General features: G+C 36.4%; 1 protein-coding gene and 1 long non-coding RNA gene across 2 annotated transcripts in view; one reads left to right on the top strand and one right to left on the bottom strand.

Annotated features, from left to right (window-relative positions):
* The window catches only part of LOC137385809 (protein SEC13 homolog), a 28,808-nt gene that overhangs the window by 10,285 nt on the left and 229 nt on the right, over positions 1-18,294 (bottom strand). Inside the window, exons 2-9 of the mRNA XM_068072372.1 lie at positions 11,318-11,409; positions 11,141-11,185; positions 10,838-10,953; positions 10,208-10,359; positions 9,520-9,609; positions 9,276-9,319; positions 5,542-5,675; positions 4,548-4,668 (exon numbers count right to left, since the gene is read on the bottom strand). Of these exons, the coding sequence (XP_067928473.1) occupies positions 4,548-4,668; positions 5,542-5,675; positions 9,276-9,319; positions 9,520-9,609; positions 10,208-10,359; positions 10,838-10,953; positions 11,141-11,185; positions 11,318-11,320 (705 nt within the window). The 5' untranslated portion in view covers positions 11,321-11,409. The remainder of the gene's footprint in view (positions 1-4,547; positions 4,669-5,541; positions 5,676-9,275; positions 9,320-9,519; positions 9,610-10,207; positions 10,360-10,837; positions 10,954-11,140; positions 11,186-11,317; positions 11,410-18,294) is intronic.
* On the top strand, positions 12,975-15,435 carry LOC137385451 (uncharacterized). Its single transcript, XR_010977773.1, has 3 exons — positions 12,975-13,068; positions 13,254-13,374; positions 15,014-15,435. It is a non-coding gene; the product is annotated as an uncharacterized lncRNA (long non-coding RNA).

Genomic DNA, 18,294 nt, shown 5'->3' with positions numbered 1-18,294 from the left:
TTTTATTGGCCTTTCAATTCACGTGAGAACATCACATGACAAGACAATAACCAAACTATCATGGCTACGTCAGATAAGTAAACGGATTCCAATCTACGGCGGCTTTTCGTTTTTGAGCTTTTAAAAGCTTGTAATCACATTTCTACATACAGTCAAACATGGATAACTCGAACTTCACGGGACCGAGCAAAAGTGTTCGAATTATCCGAGCGTTCAAGTTATCAGAGCACTGTCACAAGTCCATGTATTTACTTATTTATTAGTAGATACATGTACATATACAAACTATAATATAAATCAAAAGCACAAATGGCTTGTTTCGAATTAAATGCTTCTAATGTAAAGTTTAAAACGTTTTTATCAAAAAGTATAGAGATTTTTCTATAACTTGAGATTGGCTTGTTGTTTGAGGTGATGTTATTGCCAGGACGTTTTTTAGATTGACATTGGCAAAACTTGATCGTTGTTGAAATGCTCAAAAGAAAAGACATCTTTTTCTTTTGAGCGTTTTACCCACGATCAATTTTGACGATTTTTCTTGAAGTTTATGCAAAGATTACCTTACTTTACCTGGGATTCGTTAAGAGCAACAGTCCGAGGCAGTTCAATTACAAGTTTTACGAGGTTTTACGGTACATTGTATATCACTCACGCTTTTTGAATGGATACTTATTGAATGTACACACGTATTCTGTGTTTAGGTCAAACGATGAATAGTTTTTTAGCTAAGACAACGTATACGTTTAATTACAACAATTTTTAAGACGTTTTAAACATTCAACATTTCGACGTTGATTCAACACGGAATCAACGTCAGAAAACTATTCATCACGGGCTAGCCGGGTCACGCACTCAAGGATTTTCGCCACGCACATACAAAACAAAAACAACATGCTGTTTTTGTTTTGTATGTGCGTGGCGAAAATCCTTGCGCACGTGACCCGGCTAGCCCGTGCTATTCATCGTATAGCAGTATAAATCAAATTTCACCAAACCTTTAGAAAAGTCGTTGACAAAAATATTTTGCCGATGGTGGTAATAACGATGCTTATGAATTACGAAAAGATGAGGTTTACCTCTATGGCTTTGAATAAAGTGATTTTCTAAAGCGATAACAACCGTTTCGGTAGCCGTTGGGCAAAAAAACAGTTCGAATTAACAGTGTTGAGTTCGAGTTATCTATAGCAATTTATCATTACGTGGGAACGGACCAAAAAAACCGTTCTAATTAACCATGTGTTCGAGCTATCCGTGGGCGAGTTATCCATGTTTGACTGTACTTATATTTGGCACCTACAACACAACAGAGTAAGACATGGTGAATCTTTTGATACCAAATAACTGTAATGTGAATTTTGTTGCAAGTCAACCTTTAAGAACACACTTCATCTGGGGTTCCCAGCAACCAATGAACAAATCCGCTATCAGTGTTATTCAGAGATGGTAAATAGATTTCTACAAATAATCTACCATTCTGTCACAGATCGACATTGATCATCTTACGTTCTTACCGAACTGGTGATACTTTCAATCACTCAGTCAAAATAGTTAAAAACCTTTAGTAGGAAGATGAGCATTAAAAAAATAATGATGCAATGTTAAAATAAGCTACACATCAGAGCGGATTACTATGCAAAACAGTTGTGGACTAGTTTATAGTAATACCTTATACTTGAGAGCTCAGCTACCATTTGGTTTATAAGTTCACTGTCATTCGTCACTATCGATGTGAACACCATCATTGCCCACTAGAATTGCACCCTTTTACAAACCATTTCTCTAATACCCTTTGAATTTCAATACCCTAGGACACTTATGTATTCGCGTCATCTAACTTTCGCATTTTCGCGGAGTCATCCTCTCGCGAAAATTTCATGAGCAAAACTAAACTATCATAACGAACGAGCGAAAACGCTAAATTCAATAGCTTTGTTCATTGATAGTCCAAAAAACAAATGGCAGCAAGCGATCAAATTGCATTATCGACCTCGCCCACACCATTCTACCTGCGATTCACAATTACAAACTAGTCCCAAATTGAAATGTTTTTCTTATCGGTGAACCAGGCCCGTATTCCTTGGAGCAGCTGGCCATCATTTTTTTTTACTAGTGAACTGAACCTGAGGAATCTAGTTATGTTTGTTCCACTGCATTTATTTTCACATCACTATATTTTCGCACTCACCAGAGCTGCGAAATTAAGGAGCAGTGAAATTTTACTCTGTATGCTACTCACGAAACTAAATACTAGCGAAATATAACTGTCCTAGGGTAGCTAATACACCGAATGAGCAGCATGGCAAAGCAAATTAAGATAACAAGTTTTTTTGGCAAAGCCAAGACAAATGAAGAAGATGATGATATCAGTTTAGTCACAGAATTTGTAACTGATGAGAATGAAAGTCTGGTAGGTGAAGTCATAAAATTGAATAATAATTATTGTAATGATGAATTTTATTACCAACCAAAAACAATAACAACCCTCCCCAGGTCCAACCATGTTATACAGTTCTAGTTGTGAAGTTGGTTGTTATCTATTTTCTTCTTCTTAGAACTTGAGTGTGAAAGACATGTGAAAGTCACGGCGGGAGGGACCTAGACGTCATTGATAGTCCAAGAAACAAATGGCAGCAAGCGATCAAATTGAATTATCGATCTCACCCACACATTTCTACCTGCGGTTCACAAATACAAACTAGTCCCAAATTGAAAAATTTTTCTTACTAGCAAACTGGACCTGAGGAATCTGATCTGTTTGTTCCACTGCATTTACTTTCATACCACTATATTTTCGCACTCATCCGAGCCGCAAAATTAAGTTGCAACAAAATTTTACGCTGTGTGCTACTCACAAAACTAAATACTAGCGAAATAAAAGTGTCCTATGGTATAAATCATCAACAAACTTCAGCGATATTCTCCTCAGAGAACAAACTTCCTATCATGAAAATGTGAGAGAGCTACCTGCTAACCATACCGACAGGCGCCAAAATAGATTGCAGATAAAATAGATTGACACGTGAGAGCCATAAAAAAGTGTATAGAGCACAAGATAAGGTGCTCATACTATAATCAAACTCTACCTTCGACAGCACAATCAGCTTTTAATGTCGACTCTAGTGTCTCAGAAGGTTCTAGAATATTAAAGATGAGTGTTCTTACAACAGCAGTCACAAGCTTGCGCTGCCGATCACAGCTCAGTCAGCCTAAGACAAGCAGCAACTATGATAGGGAACAGTTGAGAAGGCGGAGAAAAGCTCGCTTTACGTATTAAAGTATTGAACAAAGATAGGCTTAGTAGCTTAGAATCTACTCCAACACCCTTTTCTTACTTACATGTTAGTCATACAATCTTTAACTACAGCATTGGCTTTCGTGACACTATAATAATTTGTTTTTTTTTTAAATATTCATTTTCAGAGCAAAGTCATGAGGTTCATGACCTATCAGATCTTTATGAGTGTACAGTAGGAGCTCCTACAACATAAACAATCCGTTCCAGTAACATTCATGTTATAGGGAATTTACATTATACGAACAGTAAAATATATGTAAATTGCCTAATCCGTTCCAAGATCTTTTCAAACTCACCCCTTTATCCATGCAAAAAAGGAAAAACTAGACTAGAGTTTTTAATTTGTGGACTGCACCGTAACTGTAGTATTATTGGTTTGCATCAACAACTTTTTTGTTTTTCTGATCTATCTCACTGGTTTTATAGACCATGATTCCAGTAATTTTACAATAATTTGATGGGGAGTGCACAGCAAAGTCTAAACAGCAAAGTCTATTCTGCAAAGTAAAACTAATAAAAATATTTTATACGACTGTAATTAAGCTAAACAAAATGCTTTTACTATAAAAAAGCGGTACTACCTGCCCGCCGTTTATCTGTATCTTTATCTGGGGTAAAGGTTAGGATAAAAGATAACTTTCGACGATACTCCAAATCATGACATGCAGATTGGTAGGCCGATGCTGTAATACCTATGAACAATTGCGCAGCTACCATATTCTCTGTTTTGCCGACACATCAGACGATCCATTACGATGAACTAGAATGTCGCCAGTCTTATATATAATTGATATAACGCTATACAAACGTCGTTTGTTCTCTCACAAGTGCGATGAGATAGGTTACCATTCACATCGAATTTGAGGACTCATGTGACTTGACACTTTACGTTATATGGAATTCCTTACGTAGTATGAAGCCAAAACTTCACATAAACTCTTTAAGTTATCTAGAATTTAAGCTATAGGAGCGTCTACTGTATCTAAAAGAAAGATGATTCTGCTTTGTTAACTTGCCACAAATTTTTGGGGAGCCTAAAAACACGGGTCAGGGAAAACGCGCGGCCAGGAGAATGAACCGATGTAAATGTCTTAAAAGAAACACAGCAAGCTGGTCTGTGGACTGCCATGATGTAGCCCACAAGCAAAGCACATAAGTGGCAACTTTCTGGAATTAATTCTTAGCTAAGTGCTAATTCTTAGAGCCTATAACCCAGCTCATACAGACATGTACAATATATGTACAAACAAACCTGTGAACAGCTAGCAATTTGACTCCTAGAGAGGCCAGTTGAAGGAGCCCAGGCAACATCTCTAACCCAGTCACTATGACCTTCGAGCTTCTTCTCCTCAACCCACTCCCCATCCTCTTCTCTACAACGGGATCCGGAGTCGGTTTATCAACCATTGTTAAGAGAAAACAACTACATGTACACTTTGTTATTACTATCATGTTTTGACATACGAGAAATTTGAGATATCAGGAAAACTTCAAGCAAATTTTTACCTTGATATACATTAGGAGGCAAATTTGAGATACAAGCGAATAAGACGGTTCTCGATGCGACAACTAGATGGGCCGAGTGTGAGAGAGGAACCTACGAGAACCGCATCACCGAGCCATTCTCGTCAATCAGTTTAAAAAAGTTAAAAAAAAAGTGCATCAAAAGGCGAGACAAAAAGAACCAAGCCAGAAGAAGACAAGTGAAAAACTGAAAATGAAAACAAAATCAGAATTAAGTTTAGTGTATTGTAAGATTAAAACTTATTTTTCAAGTATACTAAGCTGAGTTCAGTCAAGATTAATTTAAAGTTTATGTTCTGCAGTTGACAAAAGTTAACGTATCAAGCGCATCGCCATCAAGTCTCTATCGTAGAAGTATCTGTCTAGAAGGTAAGAACTTCATACAGTACTGTAAATATCGTTACATTTCAATTCAGATCCTAACCACTAGATAGGTATTTGTTACTTTGTGAGCGTAGGTGGTGAGTTAGACCAATTAAAACAGGCTTTCACATTGTAATATCCTGTTTAGGTGGTTTTTTCAGAGAGTGGGAAGGATTAATTTTTAGTTAGTTATATTGTACAGGAAAAATTGATTTGAGATATGAGGGAATACGAATGAGCTCGGTAATAGAGTGTATTAAGCTCATATTGAAGTATGACTGTACAGTTTTTATAACAGTACCCAAAGCATACAATGTCATACACAACTATTGTAATTGGAAAAAGCTAAATGAACGCACGCCCATATCTTCACATTAGCATCACATCCTCCGGACACAAGACGTTTGGTCATTTCTGGTTTGTTGTCAGCGGAAGTCTCAAGGAGACTGACTGGCGATATTGCAGGAGCCCAGCTCACTGAATTACATCCGATCTAAAACAAGTAGTGGTTAAACATGACTAGATATACCAAACCTCGGAGCTTTCAAAAAACACTCGCACTGATCACATGGCAGACATCACAACAATAGCAATTTTTATAACAGCTTTGACAAAATAATATCAATCATGATTTTTGCCAAAGTTCTTGCTAGCCTCGTATATCGGAGGAAAAACATTTCTACATAAAATGGGTGAATTGTAATCAGTTCAGTCTTCACTTATAGGCAATGCGTGAGGCTAAAACCACTACTTCATAACATGCAAGACATAGTTCACAGTAGAATGAATGACATGCCCTTATGAAAGGGAGGACAACCGCCAACTCTTGCTTGTCCCTCACACTGATCTGTAGTAGCACATTCTTCATCATAATGGGGTTTTCTTTCTACCCACCATAAGTTCTATACGAAAACCAGGACATGAACCGAGCCAGTCCCAATGACACCAACTTCAATGACAAACTGTCAATGCATCAGGAGGTAAGTAAAATGTAGCCATCACCAACAAAGATCGATAATGATTGAATCGACACCATTTTTGTGACAGAATTCAAAAGATCGATTCTGTCAGAAAATTACTGCTCATGGAAAAAAGGCAGTCTTGAAAGATCCACCAAACTGTGCCAGATAACAGCCATAGCAGTGCCCAGCAATAAATATGGTAGACAAGTAAGAAGATATTTCCAGTCTAAAATGATTTAAAAGAAAACCTAAAAAATGTAAGAACACATGTGAAGTACACAAGTTATGCTGCTGACCTTGACATGGCTCAGGCATGGCTACAACAGTTATCACCACAACACTCGCCAACAGAGAACGAGGCTAAATCCAAAAATATTGAACTTGAAAAGTGTCACGGGCCAACTAATAAATAGAAATTCCCCTGTCATACAGCCCACGACCAAAGTAATAATGGAAAAAATAAAGGGTACAGCTGCTTGTTGAAAAAGTAGTTACAAAAGGTCAGAATTCTACAAAAGTAGAACTCTTTAGTTAGATGTTGTAGGCTTCGCCTACAACATCTACTAAAGAACTCTCTGAATCAGATGAGTTGTTGTTATTATTTTGAGTAGCGTGTTGTTGAACATTAGCATTTGATGTTGATGGTTGCTGTGAGGACCTTCTATTTCTCCTCCTCCTCCGTAATAATTGGGAGACACGTGGAAGGTCAATGCGACGATGTGGTGTTCTGGGAGGTTGTATGTTCATGGTAGTTGTCAAGTTGTTTTGAAATGAAATTCAAAAGGTCAATTATGCAAAACAAAAGGTTGTATAAAAATCAGACCTAATCTACTACTATCTCAAACCTATGTTTTACAACAACAAAATAAATATTAATTCAAGCTGTAGACCAAACCTACTGTACGTAATTTAACTAACAACAGCAATAAAGAAATATGTTTATTATATCTCTAAAATGCAATATTAAAAGTAAAACGGCAAGCTGTCGTGTAATATACAGTTTGAAAGTCGGTTGTGTTGTAAATGTAGAATGGTTTTGACAGCGATATGTAACAGAAAGCAAGCATTAGCATTCACGCGTCTGGAAGTTTTCCGCAAACTGGAGTGAAATAAAGAAATATTCTTGTCATAAAGGGGCATTGTAGTTCCGCCCTAGCTTTTAGATAAGATGTAAAGAAATCTGGCTAATGTTCTAGATAATTCAACAAACCTTCGGTAATTGGACAAAAAACGTAGGCTGATAAACTGTTCGAACATACAGCGATATGTAACAAAAAGCAATCATTAGCATTCACCCGTCTGGAAGTTTTCTGCAAACTGGAGTGAAATAAATAAATATTATTGTCACAAAGGGGCATTGTAGTTCGGCCCTAACTTTTAGATAAAATGTAAAGAAATCTGGTTAATGTTCTAGATAATTTAAAAAACCTTCGGTAATTGGACAAAATACGTAGGCTAATAAACTGTGTACCACATTTTCGTACCTGTAAATCGGTCTACGCCTCAAACAGTCTACGTTAAATTCACAAACCTTCGGCAATTAAACAATGCTATAGACTGGTGAAATGTCCACGTTTTTCTCATAAAATGGTGGCGACTTAATATTTCTACTCTTTGTCGCACGGATTTATCGGCGTTTCATATGCTGGTCTTAACTTTAATTACAATTTAGGCTTGTAAATTTTTTATTTCTATTTAAGGCCAAATTAATCTGTCTATTTATGCATAATCCGATCAGATGGGTTAGTTTTAGGGTTTTGCGGTATCCTTTCAAAGACTTGGTAACATTTAAAAAGGTTTATATGTGTTCTGTATTGTTATTATATTTAAACGACTCTACACAAAAATGGTTAAATTTGTTGATGAGATTTCAGTACGAGGGTTTGCGACGGCTGTTAATGAATAATTTTCGGGAGTTGTGTGCACATGTGCATTTATCATAAATCTCCCAACCAATCGCTTCACTCGTGTTTAGTCGTGGGAATATTGTAACATTACAGTTTATTAAGATCGATATTCTAGCAAATGTGTCATGATCACAGAAACCATGGTCAAGTCGAGATTATAAGATTTAGAGTTATCTGCATTAACAGAAGGAGAAAATTCTCAGATATTTTGCAAAAAAAATTTTGGTTCTAGCTTAAATACAGCAGATTTTATGGTCAATAAACTGAATGCATGTTTACCATCAGTGCGAAAACATAGTTCCGAGAAAACTGGTGTTAAAGTCTGAGAAACGAAAATCGATGCACAGTTTTGTTTACATTTCAAAAAGTCATAGCAACCAATATTAAGAGGTTGTGATATTTATCTTGATTTCTGTCTTTATATCAAAAACATGCTGAATTTAAAAATCTAAACAGATTTTGGCTGGTTGTCATAGAAATGGCTGTATATCTATAAGAAAATGTATTACCTAATTTTGCAGATATTAAAAACGGCTTGGCAGTGCCGCGATATTGAGCACAACCGTAGTATGATCAACAAAATGTTTAAAAAAATAATAACAGTAACATATTGCACATCATCGGTCACTCTATACTTTGATCTTGCAAATTCGAATAATTTTCTTATAATCAAATCTTATAAAATCGAATAATTATTCTTGTAATTAAATATTGTAAAAATCTTACAAGAATGGTTAGGAATATAACTTGGTCATTCCCTTTACTTACACTGCTTTTGGCATCAGTTGGAATACCAAAGTACTCATTATAAGTGTCCAAAATGTCAGAATTATCCTTCAAATCGGCAAAAAAGAAACGATTACGTTTTTCGGACGCCATTTTTCAGTACTTCCTGTTTAGCATAGCAATGGTTTTAAGGGTTTTTTCTGAGATTTTAAGACATTTATTATCTAAACTGACTTCAGATTCAGAAAGATCACTCTTTGATTGGTCCAGAAGCACGTGTTACAAAAATCCTTACCAAAATTATAAATTCAGTTAGTGCAACTTTAAAGTCGAATAACTCAACTTCGTGATTTGCGACTTAACCATGGTTTCTGTGACCGCGACCCAAATTATAAATTTTTGGTCATGGATGGCATCAGATTGTCTCCACAACCAAACCATCCCCGGTGCTGAATAGATTGCTTCTTATCACTATCAGAAGCGTTACATAAAACTTACGCTATGTGCATTTGTTTGTCTTTTGGACTCCCACCTTTCACCATCTACAATTAAATTGCGATCATCCGCATTACTTTCAAGACTGATTGAACAATAAAACATACATGTATATATATAACGCACTCAAGTATTAAGCATATATAAAAGTGAGTACTTTTTTAGAATAATAGTACTTCGAGTGCTAGTGAAAGCGTATTATATTGTATAACTAACAGAATAGTTTATGGTGGCTGGAGCAACCCACCTGCACTTGTTAAAATGGATATTGAGCAATCTGAGCTGGCACACGCTAACATCAGTCCAAACTCATGAGGAGCCCAGGCTACGGAATTCACTACAAAATAAAATTTAAGAATTTATAGAAAGAGTTAACTATAGCAAACACAATACTAAAATAAATCTACTAGTCAGACAAGAACACTCATGGGCCCATTTTAAAACTATAATGATAAAACTATAAGACAACAATTATGCTTTGCAAATGCAAACTGGCAAAAGACATTCAAAAGCATTCCATGAAATCTTAAGGAGGTTAACTGGCAAGTGATATGAGAAGATCTGGCAATAAGTGGCAATCACAACAAGTCAGAGAGTACTCGAAGGACAGGTCAAAGAGTGTCTGAAGAACAAGTTAGAGAGTACCTGCAGAACAGGTCAAAGAGTGCCTGAAGAACAAGTTAGAGAGTACCTGCAAGACAGGTCAAAAAGTGCCTGAAGAACAAGTCAGAGAGCACCTGCAGAACAGGTCAAAGAGAGCCTGAAGAACAAGTTAGAGAGTACCTGTAGGACAGGTCAAAGAGTGCCTGAAGAACAAGTTAGAGAGTACCTGCAGGACAGGTCAAAGGGTGCCTGAAGAACGAGTGAGAGTACCTGCAGACAAGTCAGAAGACCTGCAGAACAAGAGAGAACCTGTATGCATGTACTAGAATTACCTGATGATTCGTGATCCTTGTGTTGATATATTTGTGACCAGCTCCTGTTAGTTTCCTTCCATATTATTACTTTTTTGTCATAACTGCAAGATGCTAAAATCGAGCCAAACTTTGGATGAGCCCATGCCAGCTGCCAGACTGGACCCTCATGCCTGCAAGAGAAAACCATGTTCTTTGTTAAGTTTAAGAGATATTGAAACAACTCCGAACATATAAAACTTCCTTTCAACCTATTGTCTTATCGAGTAAGTTTAATAAACCGGCAAGGCATGAATAAGCAAGTTTACTTCAACGTATATATTTAGTTCAGACAATATTAAGATGCATGATAAATTAAACAAGTAAAATAACATGTGTTGACAAGTCTTTGTTAGCTACTATTTCACTAGAACACCGGATGCAAATACAGAAACAACCTTACATTAATGATATAGCCGAAATATGTATTAAGCGGACTCGACGCAAATAAATTACTTATACAGATATTTCACCGATAAAGCGACGTGATGGGAGACCAAGCAGAGCAGCCTACACATTGACAAGAAAGCATGATGTAATGGGAGACCAAGCAGAGCAGCCTACACATTGACAAGAAAGTAGGCCTAAGCGAGTCTAATGAGTAACACAAACCCTAAAAGATCTTGCTGGTGAGAACATTGATCTTGCTTCACATCAAAAACCTTGATGGCTCGGTCTGAAGAACAGGTAGCTAGTTTTATTCCAAAATAGTCCATTTGTGCATCTTGCTACAAGTACAATTATGACTTGGACATTTTGCTACAAGTACAATTACGCAAGATATGCAATGCTAGAAAGTGAATTTTTAATTATTTAGCATGTTTAGTCCCACAGTGAAAAGTGTATACACCCAAATGTCAAACAAACAAATTAACTTTTAGTCACTATTGTAATAAATCAAATAATGTTACTTACGATCATGTCCTCGTGTGCTGTGTCTATTGTTTGCATAACTGTAACCTGCAATTTAAATTGCATTACCTAACATTACAAAAACAGACTTTTAACAGTGCTTTCACAGAATTTTGCATTTTACAAAGTTTCAGGTGAATTTTAAAATTACTATGCCACATAAAACAAAACAAATATTACCATTGTTTCGATGTCCAATGTAATATGCAAATATAACTAAGCTTCTTCGAGATACTCGGCTCTATATCCACTTTGATTAATTATAAGTCAATCTGCAAAATACAAGATAGTATAATTTCCAGCAATTTGTATCGATAGTTTACATGGCACAAATGACATGGAAATAGTCTTTGTGAGAATTTAAGAGTCGCTTCTAGTAGGATGCTACTACCGACCTTCAAAAGCTAAAAACCTGTCATCTCTTAATACGGCATTAGAAACTCACTTAAACAATTAATTAAGGACCACCTCTTGTTGGTGGGAGATATGAATCTACCTGGTATTGACACGCATTAAAACAGAGTCAAAACTTTCTCGCAAAATCTGCACATGCATAAAGAGTTTATTGGCATTTCAGACCAAAAACCTTCAGCATTTGTTAAACAACCTACCCACATACATGGAAACACCCTTGACCTGATCTGATAAAAGCAGCCACAAATGATACTAGCACACAATGTCATCTATCCCGGTTTAAGCTGTCACTCTAAAGTAACTGCTGAGATTGACACAATCCTCTCACCAAACATGATGTCAGAAAAGTTGTTCAACTATAAATAAAGGCAAAATAGACATTGAGTTTTAATCAGTCCTTGAAAAGATTAAACACGTCTCAGAAATGACAGACATTGATGAAATGTGGACATCGTTTTTACAATCTGGAATGTGCTGTTAATGTCTATGTACCAACAAAGATAATAGCCGATCGCCCAACAGTAGAACCTTCTTGGTCCAACAAAGAGAGTCGAAAAATTGTTGCCAAACAAAGAAAGCTCTACAATCAATTTCAACGAAGTGGAGACCCATTTCATCAAGAGACAAAAAGAGCCACAAAAAAAATTAAAATCAGATTTTAAAACCTTTACTCGAAGGAGATGGCAAACTCTTCTAGAGACACCTAAAGGAAATAAAGCCAACTAAGAACCACATAAAGCTGAAACAAGCCAACTCGGCCGCTACTAACAAGCCCACAGAGTAGTACGACTATGCTGAATAGCTTCTTTTATAGTCAATTTAAGGATGGCCAATCAGCAGACAAGACAAGCTTTCATGTTGTTAATTCTCCAAAAACAGATGTATAAGGTGTGGTAAAGCTGATACAAAGCCTTAAACCTGGTAAGGCTTCTAGTCCTGAAGCTATTCGAAAAGAGGACTTAATGATTAACATCGTGCAAGATGCAAAATTTTTGACAAATCTCTAGAGCAGGGGTGTGCAACAGGCGGCCCGCGGGCCACAATCCGGCCTACATGCTAAGATCATGTGGCCCTTGCATTGCAGTGCTGGTGTTTTAGAGTAGTAAACAAACTCTCATTCACCTAGTGCCTACGGAATAGCCATGAGATCATCATCGCATTAACGACAATATAATAGCTTAGTTAGTGATGCTTGTTTATATAACCTATGCTTGTAGATTGCACTGATGCTGCCTATGAATCAAATTGACCATTTTAATCCTTTTTAGTGTATTTTTAGCTAAGCTAGAAAGATTCATAGCTCTTGCATTACCATTTTGCAATAAATTGTATTTCTGTTTATGTTATAGCCAACAATATATAAACTCTGCTGATTTGTACTAAGCCATTTTATACCAAGCTACTCTGCTAGTTGGCAGCATGAAGTTTTTTAATATTTACGCTTTATCAACAGTCATAGTTTGACATACAAATGATCAAGTCTCTTTACTGCCTTACCTGGGTAGAAGGCCAAAGAGGTATGCGATTTATATTATTAGCAATCATTCATGTAATTGTTGTAGCATTTGCATATTATAGAACTTATATGTATATATTTTATTGATTTTATATTGCTTAGAATTGTGCAAATTGCCTAATTATATAAGCTTATATAAACCCATGTCAAAATGTTTTATGTCATTATGTTATGCTTTTATTTTAGTTTTCACGGTTTGGGTTCCAAATAAACAATATAAACCTGAATCAGTTGGACTCAGTTCTTTAACCCTGTAAGGACAGTACATTCTTTATTGATAAAATAAGATTGGGAAAGATTATTACTGGTAAGTGCTAACCAAAATGAAAATAATTTTGTTGGGTAAGTTGAACATTCTGGGCTAGATTTTTCCTTCAATATATTTTTTTTAAGTTATTTTAAAAATATTTTCTTCAACTTATATCCCAAATTTAAATGAAATTTATCAACTCTACCCAGTTCTGTGTCAGCTGATTGTACTCATTAAAGCTTTTTTGCGATGGAAATATAACAGTCAAAGAAATTTGTTTTTTGTAACTAAACATGTCTGCTACTAAGAAAAGAAAAGTTGACGTTGAAGGAAGAGTTTTCAATAAAGATTGGAGTAGCAAATATTTTGTTGTTGAGCACAACAAAGGTGTTATATGTGTAATCTGCCAAGCTACAATCGCTGTATTGAAGGAATACAACATCAAACGACATTACACATCAATACATTCAGCCTCGTACAATACCTTGTTAGGCCAAACTAGATTAGACAAGCTGGAACAGATGACCGCGGCAATTGAGAAGCAACAAGGGGTGTTTACTTCATATAAGAAAGACTCTGAGCTTGTAACCAAGCTTAGCTTCAAAGTCTGTGAGTTACTTGCAGAAAAAGAGAAGCCATTTAGTGATGGAGAATTCGTAAAAAGTTGCTTGGGTATATTCACTGATTTCACCTGTCCTGAAAAAAAACAGTTATTGCAACAAACCAGTTTGTCTCGTTTTACTGTGGCACGCAGGATTAACCAGCTTTCGGATAACATTGAAGAGACTTTGAAAGAACGAATAAAGAGATGCACATTATATAGCTTGGCTCTTGATGAAAGCACAGATGTTAGTGACACTGCCAAATTGGTTGTTTTCATACGAGGCATCACAGATAATTTTGAAATAATTGAAGAATTTTTAGACATGGCCAGTATGTCTTCAACAACCACCGGACAAGACATTTGCGACCAAGTAGTGAAGCTGATGAATAAGTTTGAACTGGACCCTTCTAGGCTCGCTGGCCTAACAACTGATGGGGCACCTTCGATGACAGGGAAAATTAATGGATTCACCAAGAAATTCTTAGATGCCATAGGTTCGCCAGAGGTTGTGGTGAATCACTGTATTATACATCAGGAAAATTTATGCACAAAAATTCTTGGTTTTACTGATGTGATGAAAAGTGTGGTTAAATGTGTGAACTACATTCGTGCTTGAGGACTCAATCATCGCCAATTCAAGGCATTTTTAGAAGAACTCAATTCAGATTACCCAGATGTTGTGTACTTTTCTGCAGTGCATTGGTTGAGCTGAGCTAGTACGCTAAAAAGATTTTGGAGTCTGAGAAAGGAGATTATGAGTTTCATGGTTAATAAGCAGCAGGATGTTGCTTGTTTAACTGATGATGACTCGTTAAATGACCTTGCCTTTCTAACTGACATCACACAACATCTTTCAGATTTAAATGTTAAACTACAAGGCAAATTTCAGTTGGTAAACAAGATGTTTGAACGCATATGTTCCTTTGAAAAGAAGCTTCAACTGTTTCGGAATCAACTGAGTAAAACACAACTTACTCATTTTTCTTGTTTAGCAGTCAGAAAAGCAGAACTGCCAGGAATAGATTGCTCCAAATATACTGAACAACTTGACAAGTTGCATTCGGAATTTTCAATGAGGTTTGCTGATTTTAGGAAATGTGAACCTAAGTTCAAACGATTTTCTCAGCCCTTTGACGTGGTACCTGAAGACAGTCCTGACCGCTATCAAATGGAGATGATAGAATTACAATCAGATGCTGATTTGAAGAAAGCATATGCTAATAATGATTTAGTAACTTTTTATGAGAAATATGTATTTGGAAAGTTTCCAAATCTAGAGCTGCATGCTAGAAACATGTTATCACTTTTTGGCAGTACGTATTGTTGCAAAGTTTTTTCAAAAATGAAGTTCACTAAAGACAGGTACCGAAGTCAACTCACCGATGAACACCTGACCAGTCAACTTCGAGTTGCTACTACATCAGTAAAAGCGGACATTGAAAAGTTGTGTAAAAACGTAAAATACCAAGTTTCACACTAATTATCTGATATGCACTTTGTTTGTCTCAATTTCTTGGTCCAATATTACAGATTCATTCTAATAAAAGTTTGTATTTATTGTTTGCAAGAAATGTGCTTATTTATATTATAATATTTTCTCAGTCTCCTCAACTCGACACACAAATTTCTATTAGATTACATTATTTTGGGTTGCTGGCCCTGGGTGTTGTTCAAATATTAAAAAGTGGCCCTCAAAAGAAACATGTTGCACACCCCTGCTCTAGAGTAACAGAAACTGGCGTTAGCATGAAAGATATCCGACGTTACGCCCATACACAAATCTGGGTCCACAGACAAAGTAATTAACTATTGACCTATCTCACTAACTAGCATTCCACGCAAGATCATAGAGCGTATCATACTAAAAAATCTGCTTGCAAAAGTAGAGAAACGCTTCTACAATAGACAACATGGTTTTAGAAAAGGACCGTTTTGTGAGACACAGCTATGTGCAACACTCACAACATTCTCAGTTCTGTTGACCAGCATAAAAGTGTTCACGCAACAGTTCTAGACTTCTCAAAAGCTTTTGACAAAGTGTCCCATGCTCTAATGATGGAGAAGCTTATGAAAATTGAATAGATGATTACTTATTGGAGTGGATCTACTACTTTCTACATGGCCTATCGCAACGAGTCATACTGAATGGCTGCATGTTTAGCTCTCTCGGTTTCATCTGGTGTTCCACAAGAATCTGTTCTTGGACCAGTACTATTTTTACTATTCAAAACCGAACAGCAAGAAAATATAGACTGCTCTGTAGCTATGTTTGCCGATGATACTCTTCTCTATTAGAAAGTCTCATCTGCCCTAGACATTATACCAGCAAATCCTATCTGTTTTCTTGGAACATGGGCAGCAAAATGAGGAATGGAATTCAATGTCAGCAAGAGCAAAATCTTTGTGCTCAACAGCCCCACCAAGAATTTTATGCCAGGATACAAACTCAATGGCAATGTACCGGAGCAAGTCGCAGAAAGTCAGTACCTAGAAGTGACACTACAAGAAAATATGATATTCAAACAGCATATACAGTAGCCGCTTGTACAATTTAAATACAGTGGATGCTCCTATAACGAATACATCTTTATAACGTAAATTCCAGATCACATAAAAAAGTTATGAGAAGTTTTTGCTTCCTATATAGCCTAAAGTGTCAGGTCGGGCGAGTTTTCAAATTCGATTTTAATGTTAGTTTATTTCACTGAACTTGCGGAAGAAAAACCGCCGTGCGTATAGTATATATAATAAAAATAATTTGTTGTGTTGCCTTATTGTACATGTACAAAATATTTGCTATTAGTCTTGTTTGCAGAATAGACTGTGCTGTTTAGAAAAAATCCAAAATCGTTGTAGATGAACGTCACAAATGTGCAGTCCAAAGCAACCTGTAAAATTATTGCAATCATGGTCTATAAAACCAGTGAGATTGGTCATAAAAAGGAGAAAAGTTGTCGATGCAAACCAAGAGTGCTGCAGTTAAGGTACAGCACACAAATTGAAAGAGCTAAGTAAAGTTTTTCTTTTTGCATGGACAAAGGGATGAATTTGGAAAGATTTTGGAATGAATTAGGCAATTTACATGTATTTTATTGTTCTTATAATGTAAATTCCTTATGACGTAACTGGTCCTGGAACAGACTATTTACTTTGTAGGAGCGCCTACTGTAATCCGTTCCAGGAATGTTTACGTTATAGAGATTTTACATTTTACGAACAGTAGAATACAAGTAAATTGTCTAATTCCTTCCAAGACTTTTTTAAACTTCTCCCCCCTTTTAGCCATACAAAGAAGAAAAACAAGTCTGAACTTATGAATTTGTTGGCTGTAACCTAACTGCAGTATAATAAGATTGCATCGGCAACTTGTTTCCTTTTTTTGATTTATTTCACTGGTTTTATAGACTATGATTACGGCAATTGCACAATAAGTTGATGGGAAACGCATATATCCGACACCCATTTACAATAAATAGTTTATTTTTATAAGAGCATCTACTATAGTGTCTAAAATTACAACAGAGAAGAGGCAGCTAGGCATGATTAGGCGTGCATTTCATTGGGCGCCTTAGAAGGCTTAGCATGTAAATCTCTTTGGCTACCTCATCTTGACTACGCAGCTGCAGCCTGTATTCCAAGTAACAAAAGAGAATCTTGATATAACTAGTTTGGAGCAGATTAAAAACCAAGATTTAAGGTTTATAGCAGCAATCAAAGGCGCTAGAGGAATCACCGATACCATGGATGAACTTTATATTATGCAGCTTCAACAAAAGCGACAGCAACAGCGAAAACATCTTCTAATGAATTCTCAGCAGAGAAGAGACCTATCCTGCCCTAACAACGTCATACGATAAAATTATGAATCGACCAAACAACTTTATCCAGACCAGAGCTCAGGGCCTGGGCCAACCCATCTCAGTAAAAACAAACAGCAGCCTCTATCACAATAGCTTTCTACCAAAAATTTATCCGAGAGTTCAAAGAAATCAGCAAAACAAAAACCAGTCACACAGAGCAGCAATGCCTACACTTCCAAACAAGACAGGCTGAGCTTGCCTGTAGCCTACTGGTCTGAACAAATGCTAAATATGAATCTAGCTTTTGGAAACCTGACCTAAAATTTTTTATACTGGCATTTATCTGAAGCACGTCTCTTGCATCTTTAGGTGGTTTGACGTGAAGAAATCTGCGAGGTAATGCGATGTAATGTAAAAATATATATACAAGAACAGTTTTTAAATCAAAGTTAAGCAAAACACGTTGCGAAATAGCCGACATTTCACAAAGAAGACCTTGGTGAACAAAAATTATACCTCAACACTATTTGCACCAAACTAAGACTTGAAAGAAGCCTGCTCTGTATAAAAATG

This window comes from Watersipora subatra, chromosome 1 (assembly GCF_963576615.1).
Source record: "Watersipora subatra chromosome 1, tzWatSuba1.1, whole genome shotgun sequence".
Lineage (NCBI taxonomy): Eukaryota > Metazoa > Bryozoa > Gymnolaemata > Cheilostomatida > Watersiporidae > Watersipora > Watersipora subatra.
The sequence above is the reverse complement of the archived record's forward strand: the minus strand, read 5'-3'. Positions and strand labels throughout refer to the sequence as shown.